The sequence below is a fragment of the Pseudophryne corroboree genome, chromosome 2 (genome assembly GCF_028390025.1).
Source record: "Pseudophryne corroboree isolate aPseCor3 chromosome 2, aPseCor3.hap2, whole genome shotgun sequence".
NCBI lineage: Eukaryota > Metazoa > Chordata > Amphibia > Anura > Myobatrachidae > Pseudophryne > Pseudophryne corroboree.
Window position 1 is genome coordinate 754794200 of NC_086445.1, and position 22031 is coordinate 754816230.

The 22031-nt window shown below is 44.7% G+C and overlaps 1 protein-coding gene across 1 annotated transcript in view; it reads left to right on the plus strand.

The window, feature by feature from the left end:
* SYCP1 (synaptonemal complex protein 1) overlaps positions 1-22031 on the plus strand; it is a 1049791-nt gene that overhangs the window by 1023647 nt on the left and 4113 nt on the right. Inside the window, exon 33 of the mRNA XM_063955446.1 lies at positions 9076-9162. Coding sequence (XP_063811516.1) covers positions 9076-9162 — 87 coding nt within the window. The remainder of the gene's footprint in view (positions 1-9075; positions 9163-22031) is intronic.

Consider the following 22031-nt stretch of genomic DNA (forward strand, 5'->3'; position numbering starts at 1 on the left):
TGTAAAAGGAATGTTTCTCCCTCTCAGCAACTAACCTGGGCCCCCGCCAGGACTGCCACTGTGTGCTGCAAAAGGGGACAATTGTTCCTCTCAGCAGCTGACCTGGTACCCCCACTAGGTCACCAACAAGACCAGGTAATCAGTCTCCTTGCCTCTTGGCACCACTGGATACCAACCAAGGTAGAGTTTGCATCTTTTAACAAAAAATAAAATTTACATTTTTTGACCCCCAAGGAAACTTAAGATTTAATTTTGCATGAAATGAGATAAAACAGTAGACAAGGCCCATTTATGGGTGTAGTACCTACAGTGTGGGTGGGTACATTTATGTTTTATCACTTTTTCTGTGAAATTCTGAAGAGTTGGAGATTAGGTCTTATACTATTCTTTCAGTGAGACACATTTTGAGGGTTATTTGTGGAAGCAAACCGAAAAAGCAAGTAACAGGACAAACCAAATTGCTGGTAAAGCAGATGTAACATGTGCAGAGAGATTTAGATTTGGGTGGGGTATGTTCATACTAAAATACAAGTAGCAGCGTAAAAATGTAAATGTATTTCTGCAGCAGGTTACATTGGCTTCCACAGGGAAACATCGGGGTGCAGAGTGGATCTTGATCCAGAGGCACCAACAGGCTAAAGCATTAGGCTGTCCCAGGATGCATTGGGGCCTCCTCTATAACCCCACCTCCATGCACTGTGAGCTTAGTTTCAGTTGGTGTCTGCAGCAGCAGGTCACTTAACATGTGGACTGCACTGGGCAGCCCTGAAAAAGCTTTTTCTGACAGAAAATCTCTTAAAAACTGGGCTGTCAACACTGTATGTCATGGTGACACTTCAGTGCTGCAGCTCCATCACCTCTCAAGTGGCGCTGCATACTCCAGCGGCCTGTTCCTGGGTACTTGTGGCGGAGATGCTCCGGCTTTAGGCACATGGTCGCAGTCGCTTTCCTTGTTCGTGTGGCTGCTACGGGTAGGCGGTAAGAGGGTCCCACAGGCAGGACCCACCATTAAATCGCATTCCATCCGCGACCTAGGGAGACGGGTCGCGGCGCTGTCGTGGACACTGTCACCGAGCAGGGATCCCGCTAGACCACCAAGGCAATAGAGCACATTTAATAAGGCTTGCTAGTACCTGGGTGGGAAGTCCAGCATAGGGGAGCTGGCTCTTGACCTGTAGCCTCTCCACGGCGACATCTACTCAGATTTTCCCGCCCTGGAGCTGCCTCATACTCTCCCTCACTCCCTGACTGAGACGCTGGGTACCAGCTTATAAGCATAGTTGTGGCTAGTCTCTGGGACTGCAGGGCATGGTCTCCCTTGTAATGCCACCTGTATACAGCACTGTGACTTTACAAACACTTGAGTATGCTACATTTCTTTATACAGACAGCGTTAGTTAAGAAAAAGTGTACCTATTACAGGATATATTGTACGAGTTTTCTGATGTATACCTCCGGTCTAGGACTGTGTTGTGTTATATAAATATATCTGTACATATACTAGTCCAGTGCAGTTTTATTGTCATAATAATTATCTACCTTGCCTGTGACTGTGTGTGCCTGTATCTGCTGTGTTGTTTCACTTTCAGTGTTTCCCACATATATCTATCACTATATTCTCTACCCTAAAGGACTAGGTGCATCAGGGTCATATATATAGTGCATCACAGTATTTATCTATTACATGTATTCTACTGTGTACACAGTCACATAATACCGGATTTATTCGCTGGTGTTGTGTACTGTGTCTACAGTCACATACTAACGGATTTATTTGCAGGTATTGTACTCTGGCTTTATCGTACTAATTCGCTCTGTTGTTGCATTTGTGTACAATGTCTAACAAGAAAGGCAGTAAGCCTGCTTCTAAACAAGACAAGCCTGCTGCATGATGGGCGGGCGTCCCCCTGGGGGAACCCAGGGTGGGAGGCTGACTTCTGCAGTTCTCCCAGGTCTGGTTAATGACCACTTCAGACGCATGGGTGCGAGAAGTTGTCTCTCACGGGTACGCAGTCTCCTTCAAGACTTCAAGAGACGTCCCCTTCACCAGTTTTGCACCACGGTTATCCTTTTGGATCCGTTAAAGGCGCAAGCTTTGCAAAAGGTTGTGAGTTCTCCTGAATACAGGAGTGGTAGTGCTGGTTCCTCTGGCCCAGAGAGGCAGAGGTTACTTCTCGACCCTGTTTTTAGTTCCAAAACCCAATGGGTCCTTCCGGCCTATACTCAACCTCAAATCACTGAACAAGTTTGTGAGAGTGTCCAAGTTCCGTATAGAAACACTGTGCTCAATTATACTGGCTATGGAAACTGGAGACTATATGGTATCCCTGGATATACAGGATGCATACCTGCATATACCTATTGCCATGTTGCATCAGCAGTATCTGCGGTTTGGTATTGGCAACCTCCACTATCAGTTCCAGGCTCTGCCATTTGTACTGGCTACGGCTCCTCGGGTCTTCACCAAGGTCATGGCCGTAATGACGGCCCATCTCCGTCACCAGGATCGTGCCGTATCTGGATGACTTGCTGATTCTGGCAAACTCCCATGATGTCCTCCTCAGTCATCTGCAACTGACGGTAAGTTTACGACAAGGCTGCTTATCAATTGGAAGAGATCCTTGCTGGTCCCAGCTCTGAGCATGGTGCACCTGGGGGGCACTCCTGGACACACACAGTCAACGACTGTTTCTGTCTCCAGAAAAAGTCCTTAGACTTCAAGACAGGATAAGATGCTTCCTTTGTTGCCCCAGAGTTTCAATGCATCGGCGAGTGTAAGTACTTGGCCTGATGATGTTGGCATTTGACATGGTAGAGTACGCTCAATTTCATTCTCGCCCTCTGCAGTGATTAATCCTTTCCAAGTGGGACGGCCTACCTCATCGGATCAGATCTCACATGATCACTTTGACTCTGGACGTTCGTCTGTCACTGACCTAGTGGCTAGAAGACTAGAAAGTGAGCAGGGGCCGTCCCTTCTGGATCCCCGACTGGTTCCTGCTGACAACGGATGACAGTCTGAGGAGATGGGGTGTGGTGTGGGAGCAAGACTCTTTTCAGTGTCGCTGGACCAAGGAGAAGTCACTCCTTCCAATAAACATTCTGGAATAGAGGGCAGTGTTCAATGCATTGACTCTCACCCTGCCTCTGGTACAGTACAGGCCGGTTCAAGTACCATCAGACAATGCCACTACGGTGGCATACATAAACCATCAAGGTGGCACTCGAAGCCGCATGGCTATGGTGGAAGTGTCAAAAAAAAATTGTTGGGCGGAACACCATCTGCCAGCAATATCGGCAGTGTACATTCCATGCGCCCTAAACTGGGAAGCGGACTTCCTCAGTTGCCAGGAGGTGCATGCCGGAGAGTGGAGTCTTCATCCAGAAGTCTTTCAACTCTTAGTGGACAAGTGAGGCCTACCAGATGTAGACCTGATGGCGTCTTGACACAATCACAAGGTTCCGGTCTTCAGATCAAGGACCAGGGATCCTCAAGCAGTGTTCATTGACACACTGGCAATTCCATGAAACTTTCGGATTCCCTATGCGTTCCCTCTAGTGTCACTCTGGCCAAGGGTCCTTCGGAAGTTCAAACAAGAAGGAGGATTTCTACTTCTAGTTGCTTCAGCGTGGCCCAGACGGTATTGGTTCTGAGACCTGCAGGGTCTATCGATATAGCGTCCTCTTCTACTTCCTCAATGCCCAGACCTCCTCGTACAGTGCCCTTGTCTTTATCCAGACCAGGCCAGGCTGGCTTTTACGGTGTGACTCTTGAGGCATTACTCCTAAGAGCCAAAAGATTCTTTGAGGCGGTCATCCAAACTATGCTAAAAGCCCCAAACTTGGCATCTGCTCGGATTTATTACGGGGTCTGGAATTCTTACTTCACCTGGTGTGCTGATAAGAATTATGATGCATACAGATTCAGAACTTCCAGAATTCTGTTGCTCGCGGTGCTGTGCAGCCGTGTGGGAATGTGACATGGTCAGCGGCAGAGGTGATGCAGGTTCTGGGAGCTGGGAGTGTGGGAACCGAATGGCCAGAAGCACCTCTGTGTTTGTGCAGTACATGAGGTGCCCATGTTGGAGACCAAATGCAGCACCTGTGAGCACCTGTGGGTAAGTGTTAGCCAATCCCGTGCTTGTAGGCTGGGACTATTTCACTCTTGGCCAGTGCCTTGTTGTAGCTACTCTGTACCCTAGCTCTGTGCTCTCTCCTTGGATTTCTGTGTGATTCCAGTGATCCTGATATCGCCTCCGCTCCCAGAGGTCTGCCTGCAGCCTTCACCGCAAGAGATCCACCAGCTCCCTGCTGTGATGTCAGTCAATTGCTCTCCAATTGGCAACAAGTGGATTTCCAGAGTCCTGTAAGAAGTTACCCTGTTGTTCAATGACTGCCTGCTTCAATTACACAGCCTGTGGAAGTTTCTACTAAATTCTGGTCCTTGTTTACTCAGCTCTCAGCTTAACCCATTCTTCTCCATTGTCGTCTGCTGCAGCTTTTCACAGTGCTACAAGTATTATCTTCGCAACCTGCAAGTATTCCTTTCAGTATTGTATCTTCACTTTTTGCATCATTTAAAGACAGCTCTACACAGTTCTACACTTCAGCCTTTAAGCATCGGTAGCAAGCCTTCACAGTTATTCATCTATGTCTACAATATCCATTTAACACTTCTTACAGTTTGGCTCAAATCATTGCTTTATATTGGACAATTCTTCATTAATCTTCAGGCACGTTTTATCTTATTCATATGAACATTTCTTCAATGCAACTTCAATACTGATCTTGCTTATCTTTATGCCATTCATTGCAATACGTCAGTTTATATATGGTGACTAATGATTGTCATTTAACTCCTTATTGGAAATGTTGTCTATTAATAAATATATGAAACAGAATTATCTTCGTCCTTCCTGTTTCCACCATACTCCAGCACCTACACCTTCGGTTGGTCCAAGGTTAATGGATCCACAAATTCAATCAGTCCTGACAGGATTCAGCCTCTCTATGCCCCTCATGTGGCTCCATGGGATCTGTCTGTTGTCCTGAATGCCCCGCAAGAGTCTCCATTTGAAACCTCTTGAGACGTTGGACCTTAATGGTTCATGGCCAAGGTCTTGTTTTTACTGGCTATTGCCTCTGCAAGAAGGGTGCCCTGTCTTCCACCCTTTCTAATATTTGATTGTGACTGGGCAGTTCTTAGAACTCACCCAGGTTATTTACCTACAGTGGTGTCATATTTTTACCTTAAGTAAGAGATTGTAGTTCCGGCCTTTATCACTTCTGATTTGTCCTCCAAAGAGCAGTCTTTGGATGTTGTATGGGCTCTCCATATATATGTGGAGAGGACTGCCTCTATCAGGAGGTCAGATTCCCTTTTTGTTTTGTTTGGTTTTCACAAACGTGGCTGGCCTGTGAATAAGCAAACCTTGGCCAGATAGATTAGAATGGTGATTGCACAAGCTTATGCACAGGCTGATCTCCCAGCTCCTGTGGCTATTAATGCCCATTTGTTACACCTTCATGGGTGGCCCTCCGTGGCGCGTCCGCAGAGCAATCGTGCAAGGCAGCTACGTGGTTCTCTGTGAACACGTTTATATGGTTCTATGCCTTTGATACTTCCACCTCCCAAGATGATTCCTTTGGACAGCAGGTTCTCATACCCGCTAAGGCATGTCCCCTCCCTTGAGGAACTGCTTTAGGACATCCCCGATGTTTCCCTGTGGAAGCCAATGTAACCTGCTGCAGAAAAGTAGAGTTATGGTAGACTTACAATTGTTAACTCTGTTTCTGCAAGGTACATTGGGTTCCACAGGGTGCCCACCCTGACGCACCTATCTTCAATGGGTTTGTATGGCATTAGCCGCTGGTCCCTTCTCCTGTCGTGAGAATGTGGTTCTATATGACTAACATCTACCTTCTCTCTTACCTGCTCCTGCATTGGACTGGTTAACGAAACTGAGCTCACAGTGCCTGGAGGCGGGGTTATAGAGGAGGCCCCAATGCATCCTGGGACAGCCTAAAGATTTAGCCTTTTTGTGCTTCTGGATCAAGATCCACTCTACACCCCAATGTTTCCCTGTGGAACCCAATGTACCTTGCAGAAAGATAGTTAACAATGGTAAGTCTACCATAACTCTCCTTTTGCTCCCCTTGCATTGCAAAATGTTTTTTTTCCAGATACAAACGTAAATGCTTTTTCTACCTTGCTTCCAAATCTGAATCAGGACCTTTACGTAGAAATGTTTTTTTAGGCACACTTGGAACAATGTTAATTGAAATAAGGATACTTCATAGACTGTCTTTATTAGTTAGGGCTGTCACTTCACAATCATAATTATGATATGATTATTAACTAAATTGTGATGCACTGCACCTGTTTTATAGCAAATTTAAAGAATGGGATATATGTAAAGCATTAATGTGCATGTAAATTGAGAGGGGGTAATAAGTCAGTATTAGTTTGCTGCTTCAGTCACACAGTCTCTTTGCCCAATAAAATGTAAAAGTACTTACCTGGTGGTCTACTAGGGATTTGGGACAAAAAGGTGGTATCAAATTTCTGCTCTTTGGTTTTAAATCATCCTAAAGGATTGTGCTCCTCCAGCCTTTGGGTACAGTGTTTTGTGGGAGGTCACCCTGTAGGCCTTCCAGTAGAACCTGACTGTTGCTTGGAGTCCAAGAGGCAAAATTCAATACAGGAGCTTGATGAGCCTAGGCTACCAGTGCTCCATACCATACATTGAAAATTATTTGGGTACAAGATATATACGTGAAGAGCCACGCTAGAGAACCATCAATACTGAATTGAATTACCATTGATATAATAACATGACATCAATAATTTAAAATTAATAAGTCATTTATTGACACATAAAAACATGATATTATTACCTAAACGATAAATGTACTTAGACTCAAAATAGATATATTTGTTGCTATCAGTATTTCTCATACGTCCTAGAGGATGCTGGGGACTCCAAAAGGACCATGGGGTATAGACGGGATCCGCAGGAGACATGGGCGCAGTATAAGACTTTGAATGGGTATGAACTGGCTCCTCCCTCTATGCCCCTCCTCCAGACCTCAGTTAGACTCTGTGCCCAGAGAGACTGGACACACACTAGGGGAGCTCTCCTGAGTACTCTGAAAAGACTTTGTTAGCTTTTTTATTTTCAGGGAGACCTGTTGGCTACAGGCTCCCTGCTTCGAGGGAGTGAGGGGAGAGAAGTCAGACCTACTTCTACTGAGTTCAAGGGCTCTGCTTCTTAGGCTACTAGACACCATTAGCTCCAGAGGGTCTGATCACTTGGTTCGCCTAGCTGCTCGTTCCCGGAGCCGTGCCGTCACCCCCTCACAAAGCCAGAAGAAAGAAGTCGGGTGAGTATTAGAAGAACAAGAAGACTTCAGTGACGGCAGAAGACATCAGATCTGTTAGGTACCGCGCAGCGGTTGCGCTGCGCGCCATTGCTCCCACACACACAGGCAGCACTACATGGGTGCAGGGCGCAGGGGGGGCACCCTGGGCAGCAATATACCTCTTGATTGTGACCTGGCAAAGTAATATACAGTGCCTAGGCACTGTATAATGACACCCGCCAGTATAAAAATATAAAAAAATATCGGGACTGAAGCGCGTCGAGAAAGGGGCGTGGCTTAGCCCTCACAACTCTATACAGCGCCATTTTCTCCTCACAGAGATGCTGGGCCCGCCAAAACACTGCTAAACAGTTACCAGTGTAAAATGAGGGGGGGCACAGTTATTTAGTGCAGTAATAGGTATGAAGCACTATATATAGCCATTCATACCAGTAATAGGTATGAAGCACTATATATAGCCATTCGGCTCCTGTTTGAAGATACAAGCCGCCATTGCTAACAAGCTGCTCTGACCCGAGGATGCTCGGGGTCGGCTTTCTCCTCCTACCTGCAAATAGGTCCCGGCTAAAGCAACTAACGGGATAGAGTGAGTAACAGCATATTCAAACCGTCACACACATTTAATATATGCGGCAATTACGGAAGCACCAGCAGTTTTATTGAAAAATAGTCTGATATATTGCTTCATATGACAAATCAGTAGTATACGGAACCCGAGCTCACATTCCACTGGATTTGTGGTTCCTTTTGGGACTGAACTTTTTAATATAATTCGATACAGTATCTATTGTAATTTACGAGTGCTAGGTACAGAAAATACTGATAGCGACAAGTATACAGGTTGAGTATCCCATATCCAAATATTCCGAAATACGGAATATTCCGAAATACGGACTTTTTCGAGGGAGAGTGAGATTGTGAAACCTTTGTTTTCTGATGGCTCAATGTACACAAACTTTGTTTAATACATAAAGTTATTAAAAATATTGTATTAAATGACCTTCAGGCTGTGTGTATAAGGTGTATGTGAAACATAAATGAATTGTGTGAATGTAGACACACTTTGTTTAATGCAGTTATAAAAAAATATTGGCTAAAATGACCTTCAGGCTGTGTGTTTAAGGTGTATATGGAACATAAATGTATTCTGTGCTTAGACTTAGTTCCCATCACCATGATATCTCGTTATGGTATGCAATTATTCCAAAATACGGAAAAATCCCATATCCAAAATACCTCTGGTCCCAAGCATTTTGGATAAGGGATACTCAACCTGTATCTATTTTGAGTCTAAGTACATTTATCGTTTAGGTATTAATATCATGTTTTTATGTATCAATAAATGACATTAATTTTAAATTATTGATGCCGTGTTATTATATCAATGGTAATTCAATTCAGTATTAATGGATCTCTGGCGTGGCTCTTCACGTATATATCTTGTTTCTAATCTAACTGAAACTCAGGCAGACCAAGTTTCTAGGGTCTGACGCAATTGAATCTATGTACTGAATAATTTAAATGCATGATTGTTTGAAAAATGTTTACACTTTATTAATTAATTATTTGGGTATATACATGCTTCCCTTGACTGGAGGTACATGTTTAAAGCAAGAATAGTAAAAATTTGGTTAATATTTTAATGAATTTCATTTCTGTGCATATTTTAATGATTTTATTTTATTATTTTAGGGAATATGTGGAGATGAAGAAGTGTTCAAAACTGTATATGAGAGGTCTTATATACCCTCCGATGACCTCACATCAACTCCAAAAAATGTATGTAATTATGGCCCTCATTCCGAGTTGATCGGTCGCAAGGCGAATTTAGCAGAGTTACACACGCTAAGCCGCCGCCTACTGGGAGTGAATCTTAGCTTCTTAAAATTGCGACCGATGTATTCGCAATATTGCGATTACTAACTACTTAGCAGTTTCAGAGTAGCTCCAGACTTACTCTGCCTGTGCGATCAGTTCAGTGCTTGTCGTTCCTGGTTGACGTCACAAACACACCCAGCGTTCGCCCAGGCACTCCCACCGTTTCTCCGGCCACTCCTGCGTTTTTTCCGGAAACGGTAGCGTTTTCAGCCACACGCCCCTGAAACGCCGTGTTTCCGCCCAGTAACACTCATTTCCTGTCAATCACATTACGTTCGCCGGAGCGATGAAAAAGCCGTGAGTAAAATTACTTTCTACATAGCAAAGTTACTTGGCGCAGTCGCAGTGCGAACATTGCGCATGCGTACTAAGCGGATTTTCATTGCGATGCGATGAAAAATACCGAGCGAACAACTCGGAATGAGGGCCTATGTTTTTCATGTTTATACTTATTACTATTATCCTGCTACAGAAAGCAGTGTAACGTACTTTTTGAACTTTGACATATTTTTAATAATAACTGTATATTTCCTAGATTTATATTACTTCTAATTATTCACTTAATGACATTAGATTTACATACTATTTATGAGATACATAATAATATATTTATGATGCACATTATCTATCTGTCTATTTAGTTAGTTAGTTCCATTATCTACTCCAGTTAATAAAATTGGAGTAGATAATGGCACTAACCTATCAACTCAGTTGTACAATTACAAACAGATATATACAGTAGTTACAGTATATGCATACAATATGTGACCAATACCGCTAAAATAAACTAAATAAAACAAACAGTAAGTACATGTAATTGGCACTTCCCATCATAAATTGTGGATGGCTGCCAAGCGGCAAATTTGGTGTAAATCAGTTGTGCAGTGGTGAAGAGGAAAAGAAGGGCCTAATAATGCAATTTCTGACATTAATTTATAAATACTTTGCATACTCTACCAAATAAAATATTTCATGAGCTTTTTTTTGTTGGGTAAGTTCCCCTATGGAACAGATCTAGGATGTTGTGGTGTTCACTGGAACTGTAGAACTCACTTATTTTATTCCCATTACTGGAATGTAAAATGAATTATTATAGTGTAATACAATTTAACGAGATGAGGACAGGGAGTGATAACATGAGGTATTTATACTTTTTGAGGTATTTAGGACTTTTGAGGTTATGTACCATATAGTATATCCCTTTATGGTCATGCATTGATGTTTTGTCCTGGTGCCTGCCTTTTTCCCTGATGCCACACCTGCAAAGTTACATGGTTTTGCCAAGGTGTAAATTGCTACCTTTTTTGTCCCTTATTTTGATTTGTTCTCAACTCTGAATCAAGCCCTGCTTTAAATTCTAACACTGTTTAAAACCCCATCTAGTCTAAGAGAAACCTATGCAAAAGATGCAATCAGTTTAAGCACTATCAGAATGTTTTATGTAAATTATTGAGTGTATTTAATCAAAGACTAAAGTGTAGATCAAGAAAGTTATTAAGAGACATCAAAACAGAGTACCGGTATATTATTAGGCAAAACAGTGTGCCTTTGCTAATCAGCTTTATCTCTGGGAGGTAGAGTATCTGTGCTAATCAACTTTATTCAGGGTATGTGCTGTCAGACTAAACGGGAATAAGATAGGGCAGACTAGATGAGCCAAGTGGTTCCTATCTGCCATCAAATTCTATCCTTCTATGTTTTCTAAGACATGAGTTTGACATCTGTCTGCCAGTATAGAGCTGAGGAGGGTTTTAAGGATTAAAAGGCTTTTGGTTCCTGTAATTCCAGACATACGGCCATCATTCTGTATTCAAAACATACTTCTTCCTTTGTGAAACTCTTGCTGTCTGAGCTCTCTCAGTCACCGGTACATTTCGATGAACTAACTTTGTTTGTTTGTTTGTTTGTTTGTTTTTTAAATGGATGCCGCATAGCACCAAATCTTTCTACTACCAAGTTTTTTAAACATTTCAAAGTTGCTTTGCCCAAAACCATTTCTGAAGTGGTGTGTCAAGATATCGAGTGAAATGATCTATCACTAAAACCTCTCTGTCTCAAATAAATTTTAGGCTGGAGCCATTTCTTTAGTTTTGTCAAACCCAAACAACACAACTACAATCTAACTGGTTTCTCTTTCTCAAATAAATAACCAGTCCTGGTACAGCCATTATTTCAAACCAGTCCAGAATCTATTTCTATAAAGGGGAGTTTAATCTCCCTCCTCATAGTAATCTCTTATTCCTAAAGCAAATGTATTATTTTTTTATCATTTAATAACTTCTTATAATTAATCACTAAATATATACCTTCTAATAACATACTAGCAAAGGTTGTACCTGGAAAAATACATTTAAAATCATTATTAATATTCTATTCAAGAAAGATTTGCACAGCAAGATATAGATAGTAAATTGTATTTTCATTAACAAGTGATCTTCAATTATATTCACATACAGTAATATTACATTATTTGCACATTACCATGCAATATTTTTATAAGTTTAAACTACTAGTGAAATGGAACTTCATGCGCTACAGCAATTCCTGGATTTATTAATAAATGTTGGAGAAAGTTTATTTGAAGAAACATCTATGGGAAAATACATTAAGGCCATTAAACACCAAACAAGGGATACATACAGTATGATAGCTATCTACCATTATGTGAGTTCCTCTGGCCTCCATCACAGTCCTGTGTGTTGCCTCCATCTTCACTCTAACTTCAATTCTGACCTAACTAAACTGTAGAACAGACTCATATTTATACTCCCTAACATATATATCTAGCTGTCTTTTTCTCAGTATGTTGAGATCCAGATAAAAGCAGGATACTCTGGCTATTGACAGTCTTGTAAAGCATCCAAACTAGTGTCCAGTCCATTGTTCTAGGGAACCCTAATTTAGATCATGGCTTTATGATAATAGCCTTCACTTCTTTGTAGTGTAATGATGGCTTGTCAGAACTTCCACAAATCTACTGTAGGTGACAAACAAAGTTAACCTCTTGTTGTCAACAAATAGACCTATTGCCTGGCCCTCAGTGTAGAACAAATGTCCACCAGTTCTGATTAATATTCAGTAATTATTCTGACTTGAATTCCTACATTTCAAAGACAGCTTGTTTATCAAAGCTAAACAGATTGAATCTTAAAACACATAAGGGGGGTACACACCTAGAGATGTGTGCTGAGCGATCTAGCACAGACCACTCAGCACACATTCTCTCAGCACTCAGCACGATGTTTGCTGAGCGAAGGGGTGGGGGTGGGCACAGGAGGGGGGGGGGGGCGCTTGCTTCACACAGCGGGGAAGTGGGCGACCTGCCAGATTGTGCCTTAATACAGGCACAATCTAGAACCGGCAATAGCAACATGCGGGGCTGCGCATTGCTATCACTATGGGCATACACACGGAAAGATCCGTGCTTAATTTCTAAGCAATCTATTCAGATTGCTTAGAAATTAAGCACGGATCTCTCCTTGTGTACATCCCATTACAGTATGCATCTACAGTATATTCATACATAAACAAACCGGTTCACTTAAATATCTATTCATTTAACATATTCAATGAATGAACCTGCTTGCCCATATTGTACAACTATGAAGTATGTGGCAAAAAAATAAATAAAAATGTGTGTATATATACAGTGTATATATATATATATATATATATATACACACAAGGAGTTCCTACACTCTCACAATAATCAAGTCAGCTGCTGGGGTGTCTATCAAGGTCCAGTCACAAAGAAGACCGGGACCATAGTACAATACAGGAAATCCCACTTACGTGGGAAAAGATAGCACTCTCCAGACTAAATATCCAATAAAGTCAAAAATAAATTTAATGTAAAAGGTAGTCTCACAGTTCAAGTGAAGTATCAAACGATCTCCAACAATGTCCATCCAACGTTTCGGTCCCTGACGGGGCCTTCTTCAAGGAATAAACACAGTCAATAGTGGCAGCAGTTCAATATCAATGAAGTCTTGCAGGGAAACTGGAGACACAGATGGTGCCTCACCGGCCCCTGCTAAATACCATAGTAATTGGCGCTAGCCACGCCCCCAAAATGGCCGCCGGCCGTGTGTAACGCACAGCTGGACCGCATGCTTCTCACCTCCACCTGGAGGTAGGCTGCGTCCAGCTGATAATGGTAGCAGTGTGGCAACCTAGCGGGCCTCATCAGGGCTAGAGCCGTGCATGGGGTGCATCGCGTCACTTCCGGTGAAGCGATATCACCATAGCAACGGCTCCGAAACCCGGAAGCGGTCAACGTCCGTCCCTGGACCGCATTTGGAGCGCATCGCGTCACTTCCGGTGACGCGATGTGCCTAGCAACTGTAATCGAAACCAAGTCAGCTCACACTGCTCGCGTATTAACAGCGCATGCCTGCAATATGTGCGGACAGTGTCAGGGGTAGGGACGGGCATGGGGTGCATCGCATCACTTCGGGTGACGCGACATCATCGTAGCAGCGGCTCCGATACCCGGAAGCGGTCAGTGTCCATCCATGGACCGCATTTGGAACGCATCGCGTCACTTCCGGTGACGCGATGTGCTAGGCAACTGTACTCAAAAACAACAATCAGCTCACACTGCTAGTAGCATCATACAATGTATTGATAGGGCATGCCAGCAGTCTGTGGGGATATAAGGCTGCAGTGTCAAATGTTAGTTACAGGTCAATGCTGCATATCAATCAGGTGCAGCAGAATAAAGATAGTTAATAATGGTATAGCAAAGGCCGGTGAGGTCACTCAGGGGGATACATACTATATGCAGTTAGGTGCAAATACAAGGTGCCAAATAAAGTGTAATAATCAATAAAGGTATAACAGTGGATCAAAACATGCCGTGGGAAAAATTTCATTTAACAAAGTGACCATGTTATAAACACATAGTGTATGATCCTGGTACGGTAATAAATAATCCAAGCTCTATTTCAAAAAAATTGACAAGGGGTTATTTTCATTCATGCCCCTCGGGGCTATCGTGTCTAGTCTATGGATCCACATGCTCTCCTTTTTCTTCAGTAGCAGGGCACGGTCTCCACCCCTGGGTGGTGGCGGTATCCAGTCAATCAGCTTAGATCGTAGGTCAGAGACCTGGTGTTTAGAAGTCATAAAATGCCTGGCTACAGGTAAGACTGCCGAACCAGTGGCAATAGCCTGGTGTATAGATGTCCTGTGGTTTGCCATGCAATCCCTGAACCGTCTTGTGGTCATTCCCACGTAGTATAGCCCGCACGGGCAGGTCAAAATGTAAATCAAATGGTCCATGGCACAGTGTAGTCTGAATTTGATCGCTATGGGACGACCCGAGTGTGGATGCGGAAAATGCGAACCCGTAAGCATGGCCCTACAGGTTGTGCAGCCAGTGCACCTAAAGCATCCTGGTCGTCTCTCATGTATCCAAGTGGCACTTAGTGCCCCTCCTGCGCTGGCCATTGGTCTCAGAAGTAGCTGCTTCGGATTAGCCGATCTACGGTAGGCCATCATAGGGGGCGGACACCTCTTCAATTTGAGGCGGTCATCAGTAGCGAGAATGGGCCAGTTTCTTCGTATGGTACCCTTGAGTTTATTGGAGACATTATCATAAGTGGTTGTAAAGACCATCCGCTCTGGTGTATGTGCAGGCAGTGTGGGTGTCGCAGGTGAGTCGAATTTATTTCTTGCTTTTGCGAGACATCTAAGAACATTCTTTTTCTCATATCCCCGTTCAAGGAACCGTGTGGTCATATCAACCAATTGGGTCTCCATAGTGCTGCTGTCGGAGTTATTGCGCATAACCCGTAGGAACTGCGAGATGGGAAGATTGTCCTTAAGTGCAGGCGGGTGCTGGCTGCTGGGATGGAGAAGTGTGTTCCTATCGGTAGGCTTTCTGTAGAGGCTTGTCATAATACGACCCCCTTCAAAAGAGATCGAGATATCCAGGAAATTGACATTATGTGGGTCAACCTGGAATGTAAACCTTACCGGATTTTCCAATCCGTTCAATGAAGAGATCATCAGTTTGAAGGATTCGTGCGTACCCTTCCACAGCATAAAAATGTCATCTATATACCTCTTATAGAAAAGTATATGTTCTCCAAAGCGGGGTAAGATATGTTGTTGTTCGTATTCAGTCATGTATATATTAGCGTACGCCGGCGCTAGGTTCGATCCCATCGCTGTCCCCTTGTGTTGTAGGTAATAGTTGCCTTGATACAGAACTTGTCAGTTCGAGCAGGAAGTCTGATGGTGGCCCGATCAGCGGTTGTTGTCGCCAAGCATTAGCCAATGCTTGTAATCCCTGATCATGTGGGATAATAGTGTATAACGAGCAGACGTCCATCGTCACAAGGAGAATATCATCCAACACATCCGGGATGCCACGGAGCTTCTGTAGGAAGTCTGTGGAATCGCGTAAGTAACTATCTCCCTGTTGTACTATGGGCTGAAGAAAGCTGTCCACATAGATAGCTAATGGTTGTAATAGGGAATTTCTGGCTAAAATGATGGGCCTGCCCGGGGGTTGGACCAATGTTTTGTGCACTTTTGGAAGAGTGTATATAATTGGGCATACTGGGTGCTCAATGGTCAAGAATTCATGCGTATTTTTGTCAATATAGTGCTCTCTAAGGGCCCTACTCAGTGTCTGGTCAACAGCTGCTTTAATGTCCTTGATAGGGTTATAGTTTAGACAGACGTAAGTTGTTTCGTCAGACAGTTGTCTCATAATCTCTGAGTTATAGTCAGCCCAGTCCTGTATCACGACAACACCCCCCTTGTCAGCGGGTCTAATCACTATGCTAGTGTCTTTTTTCAAAGAGTTGAGTGCTCTGCGCTCTGCAAGGGATAGATTATCAAATTGTCTTTTGGATACAGGTGACAGAGCATCATGTTCAATCATACGCGTGAACGTCTTGATGCTTGCATTAGAGGAGGTTGGGTCAAATGTAGAAGGCTTCCGAAACTGGGTTTTATCAATACCCATATCAATGGCAAAATGCTCCCTTAAGTGGAGCTTCCTGCCAAACCTGTAGATATCTACCGCAGAGTCGAATTGTTTATGGGGGGCTGTAGGTATAAAGGACAGACCCCTGGAGAGGAGTTTAACCGTGGCCTCATCCAGTGTCTTACTGGAGAGGTTAAAAACTAGGTTCTGGTCTTGTCCCTGCACCTTCGCCAGGTATCTCCCCTTCCTTGGGTGCGGCCTCCGTGGTTTGCAACAGGAGGTAGGTCGGGAGTGTTGGTGTGGTCTAAAAAAGGCCTCTGTGTTGGGCGGCTGTCTGATAACTCTGTGTCCGAGGCTGAAGCTGAGGAACCAGTGTCTTGAGTGTACAATTGTCTACGCCCCTGTCGTCTTTGCCTAAATGGCCTCTGTTGTCTATTTGATCTCGGGTTACCAAGGAGCCACCTGTATACCGTGTGGTTCTGGTAGTCAGATGTTACCGTATTTAATTTGCTGTTCTTAAAGGCGGTTATCTCTTTTTTATAGTTATTAATCTGAGTTTGCAGTTTCTCTACTAAGTTACTTGTCTTGTCATTTCTAATCGTTAATAGGTGTAAACCATTAAACGCCTCAATCTGAGATTTAATTTTCTTTAATTCAATCCCAACCTCCTCAACGACTAGTAGCACCAGGTCTAGGGAGCATTTATATATAAAATGGTCGATATTAAGTATTCTCTTACACTTTCATCACTTGATCAGGCCTCCCAGTCTGTGGTTCAGGGAGGACTCGAATAGCAATTGTTGGTGCAGGTCATTTGACCAGGTCACCCAGCCTGGAGTACCGGTCACCCACGGGAGGATTCTAGTAGCAGGTGTTTGTGCAGGTAGCAGCGAATTGTGGATTATAAGTAAGGAATGGAAAGTATTGACAGTCCTGAGTTCTGCACATTAGCAGGCAAGTGAATGAACAGACAAGGGCTGATAGAGAAATCTGGGTGAGGTTCATGCTAGTATGATATATTAACAGTCATTCCAAGAGATAGCACCCTAAAGTGTAGCCAGTAGCAGAAGTTTAGTACACAATTAGGCATGTCAGTAGCAGATAAGGGCAAACACCAAGGCACGGTCTGGGTAATGCTGATACACAAGAGAGCAAGCCATAACAGTTTGAAAATGTTTGAACAAGAGCAAGGCCTAAATACAGCAAAGTTTACTGTGACTAGAACGAATGGTCATATACTAAGCCATGATTCATACACTGAAGAGCACACAGGAGCGTGGTGTGCAACAGAGAGACAGGTTAACACTAGCATCGAATGCTAGCGGAGGAATTCAGTTGACGGCTGGGGGTTTCCCTATTCAATTATAAGAGAGAAAATGAGACACAGCAATTTCTAGATAAATCACTGTGTCTCTCACGCACTCTCAAAAAAAAGTCAGATTTTTCCTAAAATCGTTAATTTTAGGAAAAATAACCGCGATTTGCTATGGGACCCCGGTTGCATCACTTCTGAGGACTAATTAAGCAATTGGAAGTTTTCAATTAGGGCCAGGGTCTTATGCAGCAGCAGTGAGTATGTAGTGTTTTGTGATTGATTGATTCATTGATTGAGTGAGTCTGTGTGTATGAGTGTGTGACCCCTGGTGTGTGTGTGACCCCCCTGTGCAGTGTCATCCCCCTGAAGGCATCAGCTGGGAGGACTATATCTCCCAGCAGCCCTTGAGCTGCCCAGCTGCCCAACCAAGACTCCCAGCAGTTCCCTCCTCAGTGGGAAGATGGAGGGGCGACCACTGAAGACCACTGGAGAGGTGAGTATCTTATATTTCTCTAACGTCCTAGTGGATGCTGGGGACTCCGAAAGGACCATGGGGAATAGCGGCTCCGCAGGAGACTGGGCACAAAAGTAAAAAGCTTTAGGACTACCTGGTGTGCACTGGCTCCTCCCCCTATGACCCTCCTCCAAGCCTCAGTTAGATTTTTGTGCCCGAACGAGACGGGTGCAGGCTAAGGGGCTCTCCTGAGCTGCTTAGTGTAAAAGTTTAAAGTAGGTTTTTTATTTTCAGTGAGACCTGCTGGCAACAGGCTCACTGCACCGAGGGACTAAGGGGAGAAGAAGCGAACTCACCTGCGTGCAGAGTGGATTGGGCTTCTTAGGCTACTGGACATTAGCTCCAGAGGGACGATCACAGGCCCAGCCATGGATGGGTCCCAGAGCCGCGCCGCCGTCCCCCTTACAGAGCCAGAAGACGGAAGAGGTCCGGAAAATCGGCGGCAGAAGACGTCCTGTCTTCAATAAGGTAGCGCACAGCACTGCAGCTGTGCGCCATTGCTCTCAGCACACTTCACACTCCGGTCACTGAGGGTGCAGGGCGCTGGGGGGGGGGGGGGGGCGCCCTGAGACGCAATAAAAACACCTTTTTTGGCAAAAAATACATCACATATAGCTCCTGGGCTATATGGATGTATTTAACCCCTGCCTATTTTTACATAAAAAAGCGGGAGAAAGGCTCCGCCTCTTTTTCGGCGGCCTATCTCCTCAGCACACTGGCGCCATTTTTTCCTCACAGCTCCGTTGGAGGAAGGCTCCCTGACTCTCCCCTGCAGTCCTGCACTACAGAAACAGGGTAAAACAAGAGAGGGGGGGCACTAAATTGGCATATAAATATATACAGCAGCTATATTAGGGAAAAACACTTATATAAGGTTATCCCTGTATATATATAGCGCTCTGGTGTGTGCTGGCAAACTCTCCCTCTGTCTCCCCAAAGGGCTAGTGGGGTCCTGTCCTCTATCAGAGCATTCCCTGTGTGTGTGCTGTGTGTCGGTACGTTGTGTCGACATGTATGAGGAGGAAAATGGTGTGGAGGCGGAGCAATTGCCTGTGTTAGTGATGTCACCCCCTAGGGAGTCGACACCTGACTGGATGGTCTTATGGAAAGAATTACGTGATAGTGTCAGCACTTTACAAAAGACTGTTGACGACATGAGACAGCCGGCAAATCAGTTAATACCTGTACAGGCGTCTCAAACACCGTCAGGGGCTCTAAAGCGCCCGTTACCTCAGGTCGATACAGACACAGACACGGACACTGACTCCAGTGTCGACGGTGAGGAAACAAACGTATTTTCCAGTAGGGCCACACGTTACATGATCACGGCAATGAAGGAGGTTTTGAACATTTCTGATACTACAAGTACCACAAAAAAGGGTATTATGTGGGGTGTGAAAAAACTACCCGTAGTTTTTCCCGAATCAGATGAATTAAATGAGTAATGGCCGAAATGATTCTTCTTCGAAGAAAAGGCGTCTTAATTATCCCTTACTTGGACGATCTCCTGATAAGGGCAAGGTCCAGAGAACAGTTAGAGGTCGGAGTAGCACTATCTCAAGTAGTACTACGACAGCACGGATGGATTCTAAATATTCCAAAATCGCAGCTGATTCCGACGACACGTCTGCTGTTCCTAGGGATGATTCTGGACACAGTACAGAAAAAGGTGTATCTCCCGGAGGAGAAAGCCAAGGAGTTATCCGACCTAGTCAGGAACCTCCTAAGACCAGGCCAAGTGTCAGTACATCAATGCACAAGGGTCCTGGTAAAGATGGTGGCTTCTTACGAAGCGATTCCATTCGACAGATTCCACGCAAGAACTTTTCAGTGGGATCTGCTGGACAAATGGTCCGGATCGCATCTTCAAATGCATCAGCGGATAACCCTGTCTCCAAGGACAAGGGTGTCTCTCCTGTGGTGGTTACAGAGTGCTCATCTCCTAGAGGGCCGCAGATTCGGCATTCAGGATTGGGTCCTGGTGACCACGGATGCCAGCCTGAGAGGCTGGGGAGCAGTCACACAGGGAAGAAATTTCCAGGGCTTGTGGTCAAGCATGGAAACGTCACTTCACATAAATATCCTGGAACTAAGGGCCATTTACAATGCCCTAAGTCAGGCAAGACCTCTGCTTCAGGGTCAGCCGGTGTTGATCCAGTCGGACAACATCACGGCAGTCGCCCACGTAAACAGACAGGGCGGCACAAGAAGCAGGAGGGCAATGATGGAAGTGGCAAGGATTCTTCGCTGGGCGGAGAATCATGTGATAGCACTGTCAGCAGTGTTCATTCCGGGAGTGGACAACTGGGAAGCAGACTTCCTCAGCAGACACGATCTTCACCCGGGGGAGTGGGGACTTCACCCAGAAGTCTTCCACATGATTGTGAACCGTTGGGAAAAACCAAAGGTGGACATGATGGCGTCCCGCCTCAACAAAAAACTGGACAGATATTGCGCCAGGTCAAGGGACCCTCAGGCAATAGCTGTGGACGCTCTGGTAACACCGTGGGTGTACCAGTCAGTGTATGTGTTCCCTCCTCTTCCTCTCATACCAAAAGTACTGAGAATCATAAGAAGGAGAGGAGTAAAGACTATACTCGTGGCTCCGGATTGGCCAAGAAGGACTTGGTACCCGGAAATTCAAGAGATGCTCACGGAAGACCCGTGGCCTCTACCTCTAAGAAAGGACCTGCTCCAGCAGGGACCATGTCTGTTCCAAGACTTACCGCGGCTGCGTTTGACGGCATGGCGGTTGAACGCCGGATCCTGAAGGAAAAAAGCATTCCGGATGAAGTCATCCCTACCCTGATCAAAGCCAGGAAGGATGTAACCGTACAACATTATCACCGTATTTGGCGTAAATATGTTGCGTGGTGCGAGGCCAGGAAGGCCCCTACAGAGGAATTTCAATTGGGTCGTTTCCTGCATTTCCTGCAAACAGGACTGTCTATGGGCCTCAAATTAGGGTCCATTAAGGTTAAAATTTCGGCCCTGTCAATATTCTTCCAAAAAGAACTGGCTTCTGTTCCTGAAGTTCAGACGTTTGTCAAGGGAGTACTGCATATACAGCCTCCTTTTGTGCCTCCAGTGGCACCTTGGGATCTCAATGTACTTTTGGGATTCCTAAAATCACATTGGTTTGAACCACTCACCACTGTGGACTTAAAATATCTCACATGGAAAGTGGTAATGCTGTTAGCCCTGGCTTCAGCCAGGCGTGTCTCAGAATTGGCGGCTTTATCCTATAAAAGCCCTTACCTAATTTTTCATACGGACAGGGCAGAATTGAGGACTCGTCCTCAATTTCTCCCTAAGGTGGTTTCAGCTTTTCACCTAAACCAGCCTATTGTGGTGCCTGCGGCTACTAGGGACTTGGAGGATTCCAAGTTGCTGGACGTAGTCAGGGCCCTGAAAATATATGTTTCCAGGACGGCTGGAGTCAGAAAATCTGATTCGCTGTTTATCCTGTATGCACCCAACAAGCTGGGTGCTCCTGCTTCTAAGCAGATGATTGCTCGTTGGATTTGTAGTACAATTCAGCTTACACATTCTGTGGCAGGCCTGCCACAGCCAAAATCTGTAAAAGCCCATTCCACACGGAAAGTGGGCTCATCTTGGGCGGCTGCCCGAGGGGTCTCGGCTTTACAACTTTGCCGAGCAGCTACTTGGTCAGGGGCAAACACGTTTGCTAAATTCTACAAATTTGATACCCTGGCTGAGGAGGACCTGGAGTTCTCTCATTCGGTGCTGCAGAGTCATCCGCACTCTCCCGCCCGTTTGGGAGCTTTGGTATAATCCCCATGGTCCTTTCGGAGTCCCCAGCATCCACTAGGACGTTAGAGAAAATAAGAATTTACTTACCGATAATTCTATTTCTCATAGTCCGTAGTGGATGCTGGGCGCCCATCCCAAGTGCGGATTGTCTGCATTACTTGTACATAGTTATTGTTACAAAAATCGGGTTATTGTTGTTGTGAGCCATCTTTTCAGAGGCTCCTTCT